The sequence below is a fragment of the Neovison vison genome, chromosome 11 (genome assembly GCF_020171115.1).
Source record: "Neovison vison isolate M4711 chromosome 11, ASM_NN_V1, whole genome shotgun sequence".
Taxonomy (NCBI): Eukaryota; Metazoa; Chordata; class Mammalia; order Carnivora; family Mustelidae; genus Neogale; species Neogale vison.
The window spans coordinates 132,103,870-132,117,744 of NC_058101.1; the positions used below are offsets into that span (position 1 = coordinate 132,103,870).

General features: G+C 31.3%; 1 protein-coding gene across 1 annotated transcript in view; it reads right to left on the reverse strand.

Moving 5' to 3' along the window:
- The window catches only part of FSTL5 (follistatin like 5), a 764,561-nt gene that overhangs the window by 626,068 nt on the left and 124,618 nt on the right, over nt 1–13,875 (reverse strand). Inside the window, exon 3 of the mRNA XM_044224773.1 lies at nt 8,023–8,056. Coding sequence (XP_044080708.1) covers nt 8,023–8,056 — 34 coding nt within the window. The remainder of the gene's footprint in view (nt 1–8,022; nt 8,057–13,875) is intronic.

A 13,875-nucleotide genomic window follows, 5' to 3' on the forward strand; every position in this document is an offset into this window, starting at 1 on the left:
ATATTACCCATATAAAAATTAAAACTACAAAATACATCTTATAGTTATTTAAAAGGGAAATTATTTGGCCTTTAACATAATAAGTAAAACTCCAAATTGACTTATCTATCAGTTTTAACAAAGAATTATATGTCTATTTCACCTCATAGGAGTCACTGAGTATAACATCACAAAGTAACAACTTATTTTATTTAAAATCTCTAACTTTATAATTAAAAAATCAAATAATCACAAAATACTTAACATATTATTACAATAAATGGGAAAAAAGAAGAAAGGTATATTTTATTTATTTTTTAAAGATTTTATTTATTTATTTTACAGAGAGAAAGAGATCACAAGTAGGCAGAGAGGCAGGCAGAGAGAGGGGGGAAGCAGGCTCCCTGCTGAGCAGAAAGCCCGATGTGGGGCTCGATCCCAGGACCCTGAGATTATGACTGAGCCACCCAGGTGCCCCAAAACATATATTTTTAAAACTAAGTAAGTATAGTCTCTTTAATAAAGTCAAATATCATGCTTATAGAATGTGAGGAAACAAAGTAAAAAGGAAAACTGATAGTTTTTCATTGGGAGATAAAGCAGGGATTTTGGCCAAAAAAGATATGTAATGTTCAAAACAATTTCAAGAATTACTCTTTCACTAAGGCCACCCATTGCAGCTAAGTGAAGTGACTTCATTAAACTAAATAAATGAAACCATCAACACATTTTGGTTAATGTTACTTCATTTATCTTGAAACATGGCATTCAACTGTTTCAGATTGTGGAATTTTTTTAAAAAGACTTCAGAAATATTTAGCTCTGCAAAGTCTAAATAATAAAAATATTTTGTGTTGATAATTGAAAAAATCAATGTTGAGATGTTAGTGTACAGGTAATTAAAATATTGAGTTATATAAAGAAAAACCTGAACAATATTAATTTGATATTACATTCATCATTAGATTATTATTTTTTAATTATTTTATTTAAAAAATTAGATGCAAGTGTCCTGGGTTGTTTTCCCAGTATCAACAAAGGGATTATGTCTCCATTTCTTTTAGTTAGTAATGCCTCCTGGTGGGCAAAGTGAGTGGCAAAATTAATCACCCTGAAACCAAAATAAATGATCTATTGGACAAGATGATTTATTAGTATCCTTTTAAAAGCTAGAGAATGTATGCAAAATGGGGAGAGGGGTGATGTGTTTCACATAATATAAAATGAGCCCTTCATGGCATAAACGAGAAATAGATAGAGAATCAGATACTTTCTGACACCTCTTTTGGGTGATGATAATAGCATCATTAGGTATTGAAGTGGTTTGTCTTCCTGTTTGCCATGGCAGGAGGACATGCACCACAATCATTTCAAATTGTACCGAGTTGGTCAAATGGAGTTTAAAGAATGAATAACAAATATCATCTTAATTCCCTGAGAAAAGTTGTTACTCATATTGAAATCTATACTAATTAAAAGCTATTTAGTAGGATATTTGGGAGCATCATTTAGATTATTTACAATGAATATATATCTATTAATTTATATCTTTCAATATAGTTATACATTGGAATTGAAATTGTTTTATTTTTGAAAGTTTGTCAAAGTAAGGAATACTATCATGATGATAGTAATTTGGCTTCTAGAATTTGCATCTATGTATTATTATTTTTATTTTGAAACTCACATTATCACAAAACACTACTCAGATAAAGAATTATGACCATTTTTAATAATACAAAATCATAAATGTAACAACTTCATCTAATAAAATCATTAAAGTATGGCATAGTGACTAGAAATTACATTTTTAATTTATCTCTTTTTCAGTAGTCATTTCATACTTATACATTTTTGGGTGTAAAATGAAATGGACTGAAATATGCGATATGCCCATATTAATAATTAAAGAGTTGTTAGTCAATTATAAACTAAGAAGTGGTCCATATATGACATTTATATTTTGCAACAAGGTAACCTATAATCATTTATGAGAATACATTTGTCCCCAATTAATTTTAAAAGTGAATTTTTAATAAAATAGAGTGAAAATAGAATTTTTTGATGTAATTCAGTTGCTGTGTTATAACATGTCAGGCATACCTCAGAGATACAGTGGGTTAGTTTCCAGACCACCCACAATAAAGCAAATAAATGTTACAGTAAAGTGAGTCAAATTAATTTTTTAATTCCCCAGTTCAAGCAAAAGTCATGTTTACACCATACTGTAGTTTATTAACAGTGCAATAGCATGTCTGAAGAAACAATATACATATTTTAATTAAAAAATAGTTTGTTGGGCACCTTGGTGGCTCAGTTGGATAGGCATCTGGCTTTGGCTCAGGTCATGATCCCAGGGTCCTGGGTTTGAATACCATATCGGACTCTCTGATCAGCAGGAAGTCTGCCTCTGCCTCTCCTCCTCCTCCCTCCTCATGCTCGCTCTCTTTCTCTCAAATAAATAAACACAATCTTAAAAAAAAAAACAAGTTTGTTGCTAAAAAAAATACTAAATCATCTGAGCTTTCAGTGAGCTGTGATCACTGATTGCAGATCACTATAACAAATACAATAATCATGAAAAAATTTGACATACTACAAGAATCACCAAAATGCTACACAAAGTGAGCAAAGGCTGTTGGAAAAATGGTGCCAATAGACTTGCTCAATACAGGGTTGCTCTAAACCTTTAATTCGTAAAAAACAAAACAAAACAAAAAACAATATCTGTGAAGCACAAAGTGAAGTGTAATAAAACAAACAAGGTATATTCTATTATAAAAATATTATAACTCCTGTACATGTTTTTATAGCATTTAATTATTTTTCAATAATTATTATCACCAGATTGCTGTAAGTCCACTAGCCTGGGGTTTACCCAGCATTACTCTTTGCCAAAAAACAAACAAATAAACAAAACAATCCTTTGGTTGACATTTTCTAGAAGTGAGTTTTCCTGCCTTTTAGATACTTAAACCTTCTAGGACTATAACTGTTGAAGACAATAGACAAAACCCACAGTTTTTGTAAATCCTATAATTATTTATCTTGGCAATAGCTTTATAAACTGAATACCAAAAAACCTAACATTCATTCGTATGATATTGTAATTCATTAAAAATACAGCACCTCTGAATTTCTATAGTGGTAACAGTCTCCATTTCAAGCATTAGTATTGTACTGGCTATATCTTATTTCCTAAACAGAAAGATATCTAATTTAGAGGGAGTCCCATAAAAGTCTGAGATAAAAGAATTACCATCTTTCAGTTTTATATAATAGTTTTATTTGTTAATGAATGTGTCCAGTAACTTTCAGGAATACAAATTTGAAGGTCTATTCCTACCCAATAACTGTTCTTGACTAGTTACCTAACCTGGAAGAAGTGAGTTAATGTCAATGTATGTCAGGAGCTCTGCAAGATTATTCTAGTGAAAAGAGCTCTGAATAGTCAGGCAACCCAGGTTAGGAATTTATTAGCATTTCAATTATATATATATAGATAGATAGATATACACACATATACATATAAATACACGCATACATACATATATATACACATGCATATATGTACATATATATTTTTTATTTTGTTATATAGAAATATATATCTATGTGTATATATATGGCACAGATATATAGAAATAATATAATATAATATGAATTAATATAATATACATTAGATATAATACATAATAAAATACATGTATAATATATAAACATGGATACACACATACACACACACACACATACACACATATATTATTTCTCTATCTCTATATCTGTATATCCCTGCATGTATCAGATCACTTTCAGTGCCCTCAATTGGCAATTTGGAAATATAAGAGAATCTGAATGCATGGTTGTATAAAAGTAAATAGAATGTATATGTGTGTGTGTGTGTGTATGTTTACATGTAAAAACTACAGGCTCCATAGTATTTTAATATCATTTATTGTCCCAAACACACATCTTTAATTTGATTAGGTATGATCTTAGCATAATAGTGTTCTTCCTTGTTCACTATATACAAGAATGTATGTATGTACCATAGGGAGAACAATTGTGCAGCTTACCTTTTCCTTATATACAAATGTATAAGACATAATATTTGCCATGTAGAACCTATTTAGAATTAAGAATTTTGAAAGATGTTTGTAATAATAGCATTGTCCAGTGTCTTTATGGAAGTATAAGCATTAGAATTTTATATATGTGAAAGGACATTTGATATCATAGGGTATGTTTTGTTAATATAAACTATAAAAGAGAAATTACTTCTGGAGGATTAAGTCATTTGTCAAAGATCACAAGCATTTATTGCACAAGCTGGCACAATTCTCATCCCCTAGAACATTACTATACCACATTTATTATTATCAAAATCTTCTTAATGTTTCAAAGCCCTGAGCAGTATTTATACAAATTGGCAGTAGGAGAAATATTTGTAACACCATACCATCAAAGAAAAATAGTGTATAAATAATAAAATTCATATATATCAAATCCATGAAAATGTCAAAAACATTGCTAATAACATACTAAATGTACCTTATATATAATTGGTAAAATGGTTAAATAAAACATGACCCATTTAAAAATAGGACAAAATGATATTATTGGTCTGAATTATTTACTTTGGATGTGAGTTCTCAATGTGCTGGCATGTTTGAATGCTAAATCTTACCTTATAATATGTGTTTGAGGATTACAATGAGGTAATATATGTAAAAAGCTCAGCCCAGTGTCTGACATCTAGTAGATACTTAATAAAAGATAGATGTCAATAGCATGTGCTATGGTTAAAAAAAAAATCATGTCAATAATATACCATATAAGTGACTATTAGGGAACCAACTTTTGTCTCCTAAGATGTGACTAGCAACATAAGGGGAATATATTTTATTATCACTTCTGAATGAGAAGAGCCAAGAGTCTCCCTTGAAAAGAAAGGAAGGGAAATTTTCATTATAAAAGAACTGAATTTTTTTGGTGAAGGAACAAACATTATCTTAATGACAGAGCGAGAGGTAAGTAGATACTCAGGAGCACACTACAGCATAATCATATGCAAACTTTCCACAGTGATATTATCCTTCTGACTATAGTATTTTGAATTATTTTTTGGAAAATTAAAAACTTGACTAAGCTGACAGAATTTTTAAGCTTTTTGTAAAATAAGAATCATTTAAATTTTTGTCAAGAACTGTTACTGTTTTATCACTGAGATGATCTCAAATATAATGATGATCACTGAAATGATCTTAAATATAAATGAATAAACAAATAACAAATTAAAATACTCTCCTGAGAAATATTTGTAGAGATAACTGACTTGTGCTCCTTATATTAGAACTATTCTTCAAAGGAAAGTATTTCCTAATAGTATCTATCAAATTCTTAATGGATTTTAAAACATAATATATTTGTAATATCACTGAAAAGCAATGTGAAATAGATAGCTTTCTGAATAGTTGGTCATTCTTCTAAACATGTTAGGACTATCTTTATTTTCCTGCTGTAATTGTCAATGTAATCTTAATAATGGACATCCTAACAACTGTAAACTTCAAAACTGTGTGCTAATTACAGGTTGGGCTCTAACTCATTAAACAACATGAAAATCAATTGAGAATTTGATGGTTTACTAACTATTGAACCAAAATTTATTATGTTAGCTGAACTCCATATATATATATAATTCCAAACATTTCAACATATATTTCCATGTACACAGAGGAAAGACTGGTCAATTTTCATTGGACTGCTTTGTGCATTAATGTGATTTCAGGTACAATGAAGGTGGGATTGCTGTCATAAGCAGGAATAGGTACAGAATGCAGAAAATTAGATGGTTAAAGACTTCCTTTGCATACCTTGCTAACTATGTAATTAACGTGTTCTGATCAGGAAGTCTAGGGAATTATTACTTGAGAATTCATTATTAATGTCAAGTGAAAACATAACTCACATTTCAATCATTAGTTACCAAAATATGTACAATACTTCATTTTCAGAATTTTTCTCATCTATGAATGGATAAGCTCTTGCTTTTATTCTTTTTTTTAAAAATATTGACATTTAAAGACTTTCTAAAAGATTTTATTTAATGATTTATGTGGGTGAGAACAAGAGCATAAGCAGGAGGTAAAGGAGAGAGAGAAGCAGACTCCCCACTGAACAGGGAGTCTGATACGGTGCTCTATCACACCGGGACCCGAGATCATGACCTGAGCTGAAGGCAGACACTTAACCGATTGGGCCACCCAGGTGCCCCTAAAGACATTTTTAGTGATCATTTATAGTTTTCAGTAAAACAACATTTCAAGATGATTTTTATAAGAAGTTAAGAAAAATACTGAGTTTAAGTAGAGTTAGGGAACAGGTCCTGACAAAACGGTATGTCTCTGATTTACTTAGAACTCAGTAGCCTAGAAGCCATAATGTGAGAGTTCTGAAACATGTGTCGGCCACTTAAAAGAAGTGGCAAGCATCATCTTGAAATTTTATTACATTATAAAAGAAAACATGTTCCTAGGCAGTAGTTGAAAAAATATAATTTCTACTACTTCAGATGATAGGATTTATATGTCTCAAGACAATATAGCATCAAGAAGAAAGCTATACTAAACTTATTTCAACTATAACAGAATTATAAATATGATTTAAGATTAACCTGAAATACTGGGACCCTTCTTGAGAAGGAAGATGTGTACTCAGTATGCTTAAAATGTATATATCATTTAAATGTATACCATACAGCCCATCTTGGAATAGAAATTCCCTTTTGCAAGACAAAGGTATGAAACTTTGAGTTGATATGAGTGCTTTGAGGATAAATAAGTGTAATAATTTCACATATAAAATAACAAGACATACTTCAGTTCGCTGAAAAAGAACACACACAGTTTGGGAATTCCTGGAAGGGCAGTGTTACATAATTCATTTGAATAAAATATACCTAGCAAAATAAAAAAGTATGTCTTTTTACATTCTTCAGTGATATAGGCACACACAGATGATCGAACATGGAGAACAAAATTGTGTAATTCAGTTGGTTGCAGAGAAATGTGCAGAGATTATGTTCAGATTTGTTATTAATAAGCAAGACTGATATTGTCAATTTAGAGACTTGCAAAAGAATAACTGCCTTTCATCTTTTCAGAAGTATGTGTAAATTTGATAACTTTTTATTATTATTTTGGTTTGTTTTAGTTTTGTAGAACTCTAAAAAAAAAAAGTAAAAAGTAAAAATAAACCTAACTTTCTATGCAAAACAGGATGCAATGAAATAGGGAAATCATCCTTCATTCCATAGTCAGGCCTGTGACTAAATACTACCAGAAAGGGATAGATGGGTGAGGATATCCAACTAGTACAATAAGAAGAGCCAGGACATGAAGGGAGAGCCCAGAAGGATTAACCAAGGAAAAAATTGTTAAATTTCACTATATAATCGGCGGGCACACAAATTAATGAAGTTTTTTGCTATATGATATAATCTATCTAGAGCAATTTATTATTTCAACAATAAACATCAAAACATAATAATGTCATTGTGGGGAAAACTGTTTCCCTATGTCTGACTAGACTTGACTATGCCATTTAGCTACCATCAAATTTTAACATTTATTGTCTTGCTTTTTCATAGAAAATAAAATGAGATAGCAATGACTAAATACTTGGTTTCCCATGAGACATATTTTTTAAAGTTTATCTTCTAAATCCTAGATAAAACAGAATACTAATTCTTATGGACAATACTGATGGAGGAATTCCACGAGAACAACTCAGAGAGTTAAGAAAAAATTATGTTGAAATTTGCAATAGCACTATATGAAGAAAGGAAATCTCAGTGGAGGATCCTCAGTGATCTTGCAGGATTCCCAAAAGGCTCACAATGGCTTTAAAACCACATTGAAGATTTTGAGTTCTTAATGTTTTCTCATTTTTAGCTATATTTTCAAAGCTAAATAAATTTTTTTCTTCTTTTATCCTTATATGAATTTATGAAACTATGATCTTAAAACAGTCATTGCTTACCTTTAATTCTTGAACTGTCTTGACTCTTTTCCTGCTGGAATTAAAAAGAAATAGGTCAAAATCTCTGAGTATGTGATCAACAACCTGATATAACAGATCATGGTAACTAAAGACTTGTCAAGATATTTTGTTCTACATATACCCTGGAGTCACTCTAACACAAATCTCAACTTAAAAAAACACTTATGTCCAATCTTTTATCAGAGTAGTAATCATTCTTACTGTACACATTCTTCTTTAAGAAACAAATACATTATATTAATATGGATTCAAAATAAATGGTAATGAATATTAAATAATCATGCCTCTCAAATGTCTTAAGCCATTTCATTTAATTTCAACAGATATTGAGTGATGTCTTCAGAATTTACTTTCAACATCTCTGCGTTGAAATTGTTGGTGAGGAAAAAATTTTAAGGGCAAACAGTGGACGATTCAATAAAAGACCACAAAAGACATTTCAACTGCCTTCCTTCACTTTAAGAATTGGTCCCACCTCACTACTTGAAGGCTAAAGTTGACAATAATTCTATTATTTATTCAAAGGCTGCTTCAGTCAGACCTGTCTTTCAATTTGACATACTCCTTATTAGTTACCAGGCAACCCCAAAAGAATTAGCTTGCTTTCAAGTTTTTAAGTAGAAATTGTGCTCTCTATACCTTCTCAATTAATATTCAAGCACAGTTTGTTCTGTGTATGTTTCAGGGCCTCACACTAAAAATAATTATGAAACATATTTCTAATAAAAAATGACAGATATATATAAATAGAACTTCAGAATTGTATAAATGCCAATAAATATTGATACAATTTATGAAAATAGTGAAAATAACAAAGAATTTATTTTGCAGCAAGCATTAATCTCAGAGTCAGATTTGAGAACAAAAATGCATATTGACAAATGTATATTTATGGAACACACTTATCCAATGTATGATTCTATTAAACTCTAATACTTTGTGTGCTACTTCACTTGTCCTAATTTACCCAGCTTTTGTTTTGGCTCCTGTACTGTCCTTTATTAATTAATTTATTTTTCCAGTCCTGATTTATTTTTAATTTAGAGTAACTGTTGTTCATTAAAACTAAAATTTAAATATAAATTACTTGAATTAAAAATAAATTATCCATTCATGATATAGAATAAGCAAACTTAAGCTTTCCAGAGAGATATTTACTAATAAAAACAAAAAAAAAAACCTTCTCTCTGTCCTCTCTCCTTTTCTTTCATCATTAATTCATTCACTCATTTAGTCATTTATTCTTTGAGTAAATATGTATAGATGCTCTTATGTGCCAGACACCTCTCCAGGTGATCAGGCTACAAAGGATGAACAACACAAAAATGAAATGAAATAAAACCAAAAAATAAATAAATAAAACAAAACAAAACCAAAAAAGTGTCCTTAAAGTAACATACTGCATAAATGTTCAAAAATTCTATTTAGGAAAAAGATCTAACATAGAAGGTAGTTTTAGAGTAAGTGACTGCAATTTTACATGGTTCTACATGACAAAATGACTTTTTTTGTTTCAAGTTTTTATTCAAATTTTAGTTAGTTAATATATACTGTATTAATTAGGTTCAGGAGTTGAATTTAGTAGTTCATCACTTACATATAACACCCAGTGCTCATCACAAGTGCCTTCCTTAATATCCTTCACCCATTTAGCTTATTCCCCTGCCCACCCCTCCAGCAATCTTCAGTTTGTTCTCTGTAGGTGATAGTCTTTTATGCATTGCCTCCCTGTCTTTTTTTTTCCCCCTATTTCATCTATTATTTCTATTTCTTAAATTCCTACAGGAGTAAAATCATGTGGTATCTGTCTTTCTCTGACTGACTTATTTCATTGAGCACAATACACTCTAGCTCCAGCCATGTCATTGCAAATGGCAAGAGAGACTCTGGAAAACAGTATGGAGCTTCCTCAAAGTTAAAAATAGAACTACCCTATGACCTAGCATTGCACTACTTGGTATTTGCCCAAAGTGTACAAAAATACAAATTCAAAGGGGTACCTGAACCCTACTTCTTATTGCAGCATTATCAAGAATAGTCGAATTATGGAAAGTGCCCAAATGTAATCCACTGATAAAACTGACTTTTGAATAGAATTTTGAATGAGATGAGAGGATATTCTGAGGATTTGTCTTGGGAAAATATATGCGAGGAGATAAAAAAGATGGCACACTTCCCGAGGTACAGAACTTCTTGGCATTGTCAAAACTACCAAGAAGACCAGTGTGATTAGACTAGACTGAGTAAGGGGAGTTTAATAGGAAATGCAATGAGGGAGCCAATAAGGGTCAGATAAATTAGCACCTGGGGCATTTGTTAGATCTTTGGTTCTTACACTGAGACAGCTGAGAAAACATTGAAAATTTCTTCTCAGAGGAATAACATTATCTGAACTGCATTTAGGAAGAATCATTCTGAGTATTAAAAATGGGTTTAAATAATGAATAATGTTTTTCTGAAAATAAATAAATTGGAAAAAAAATGGATTTAACAGGGCAAGGACAAAATTAGAGGGACCAGTGGAAAGGGTATTGTAGTAATCCAGGTGGAAAGCAAGAATGGCATAGGACAGTGTGGTAGCAGTGCAGTTGGAATATCAGTTAGAACTGTTAATAGAATAAATTTGGGATATGAGATGCAGGATAGATGAGGGTGATTTCAAGGATCTGAGTCACTAGAAGAATGAAGTTGTCTGTAAGATGAGAAAGATATGCAAAAAAGAAAAAAACACCTTTATACTTCATTACTTGATTTTTAATACTGCCTCACACTGTGAATTTTTCTTTGTGTCTGTCCACCCCTTTCCTATCCGCTTTACTGATGCCTCCTCCCCTGAATCTTTAAAACCTGGTTTCCTAGACATTGAGCCCTTACCTTTCTTCCATATATACTTCACTGCTTTGGTGATCTTATCTAGTCTTCTGGCCTTAAATACCATCCTTTTCCTAAGGACTCTCAAATTTATATCTCTAGCCAATTTTCACCATTGAACTTTAGCCTCATGTACTTGACTTTATTTTTGACATTTCTACTTGGATATCTAATAACAGCTTACTTATCACATCCAAAACTGAACTTCTGATCTTCCCTTATTTCTTTGGCCATCTTTCTCATCTTCTTCATCTTCCTCGTCTCTTCCTGCTCCGAGTTGCTCAGATACTTAAAGTAATCCTTGTCTACCCCCTCTTTTAAGAGTAAAAAGTCTGAATTTTTCATGGGTTTGATGTTTGAACATGCTGACTTTGATTTTACTTTAAATATCACTCTGAGGATGCAAAGTAGGCAGATGGTTAAAATGTCTGGAACTCAAGAGAGCTATTTCAGCAAGACATATAAATTTAGAAATCACCACCATGTGTATAAATCATCAGTATTGCATCTGGAGAACACATAGTAGAGTTGAATGATCTAGAACTAAGTATTGGAAACAATATAAGAAAAATATTAAGTGAGTTAGCCAACAGAAGAGAATAGAAAGATAGACTACAGGAGAAAAAATAAAATAGCATAGAATCATAAAAACTTGGGAAATATATCATGTAGGGAGAGGTTTTCAATAGCACAGAATTCTTCTGACAGATCAAAGACGATTATATCCAAGGCAATGTCCATTAGAAAAAGTGGTATGGGGTGCCTGGGTGATCAGTCAGTTAAGCGTTTGACTCTTGATTCCAATTAAGGTCATGATCTCAGGGTCCTGAGCTACAGTCCCGCCTTGGGCTCTGCACTGAGTGTGGAGCCTGCTTAAGATTCTTTTTCTCCCTCTCCCTCTGAACCTCCTTCTTTACCCTGACTAGCTCTTTCTCTCTTGCTCTCTCCTCTTCCTCTCTTAAAAAAAAAAAAGAAAGAAAGAAAAGAAAAGGCACAGATGGATGGATCATTGACTTCAAAGAAAAAGCATATTTGTGGTGTTATATGTTTGGAAGTAAAACTGAAGTTACTCAAGGAAAAAGAGGGAAATTGAGAAATGTATGACCTAATAAAAATGTAATGGGAGAAAAATAAATAGCAAAGAAAGGCCTGGTGTGGTGTGTGTCTGGAGATTAAATGAGATCCACACAAGTGTCATGTTTGTTTTTTGTTCATCTCTGTATTTCATCTTTAGTTTTATATTACTTAAATCAATGAGATTTGAGAATGTATAAATGATGGGAGATACGTAATAGAAATGGAGAGGATTGTGATAAAAGGGAGAGATGATATGATGGATTTCATAAGGTTATTGAATGTGACACAGAACACAAGTGGAAACATTTAGATAGGAGAAAAACCAGTTCCTGTTTTATAACATGTGGACACAGAAAAGTGGGATCATAGATGCAAACGATTTTAAGTTTGATATGATTAATTTTAAAAATTTAGCCTGTGAGGATTATTATCTTTATCTATTAGAAGGAAAGTCAGATGAGTGGTGAAGTAGGATGATTTCTCAGATATTTAAAGAGAGAAGATTATAAACACATTGCTTTTTGTGAGAGTAGATGAGTAGGACAGCTTGGTATTGTCAAAATCTTAATTCGGATTTGCCATCTAAGTTTGTATGATATTGATATTAGCCTTAATTTAATTTATTTAAATTTAATTATAGGCAAATAAGTTTAATACTCACTGATATATTTTATTTTTTCTTAAAACCTAATTCTCTATTTATATAATTGTATATAGTCATAAATTACCAAAGAAAATATTCTTAAATATTCTACAAACAGGAAATGTTCAAGAAGCATGTATTTAAAGAAAAAATAGAAATTAATTTAATAGACTGAGAATAACAGCTGCAAAGTAAGAAGAAAATAAGCATAAATTACTTCATTCACTGCAAAACTTGTATTAGAACCATGTCAGCACGGTGCTTGGGTTTCTCAGTCAGTTGAGAGTCTGCCTTCAGTTCAGGTCGTGATCCCAGGGTCCTGGGATCAAGTCCCATATTGGGCTCCCTGCTCAGCTGGGAGTTTGCTTCTCCCTCTACCCCTTGCCCCTGCTCATGATCTCTCTCTCTCAGTCTCTCTCTCTGTGTCAAATAAATAAATAAATAAAATTTTAAAAATAATAAACAAATAAAATATTAAAAAATAGAACCATGACAGTAGGTATTTAATAAATATTATTTAGGATTTTCAAAGTAATAACTATTCCAACTTGCTTCTATGACTAAAATGTTGCATTATTCACCTGGCAATATATTTTTTCAATTTTATTTTATAAACTATTACTTCATGTTTTAAATGTTAATTTTTTAAGTAGGGAAATGTTAAGGAGAAAATTGTGATTATTTAATTATGTGAAATCTCCTATGAGGTCAGAAAGTTTTGTTATCCTGTCCTCATGATACATTTGAAGAGCATTCCTACATTAAGAAAACTTCGATCTTGTCTGCAATGGTAGAATTCCAATACCTTAGTATAACTCAATTTTAATATTCTTTCAAAAGATTTTCTGATAAATTGATCCTGTCTTAAAATAAGAAATATATTTTGGCTACATATCAAAATTAAATAATAGCAAACCATTTGTGTTTTACTTTGTACTACACCATTTCTTGGAAGAATCCCAAAGTGCTACATTAATTACATAAATAGACTCTATGAAATCCAGCTCAATGGTAGAAATGAGTAAATAGATCCTTGCGGACCATATGATAAAGATTGGCAAAGGCAATCTGGGCAGTAGTGTGGATTCAGAAAGAACACATGATTGTATAACAGAATGTCCTAAATATTAAAAAAATACAAGATGATAAATGGAACTTAATTAAACTAGTGTAAAATTAAGTCACATTGGGGGTACACAGTAATTCCAAAATAATACGCAATGGTCCTAAAGCATCTAGGC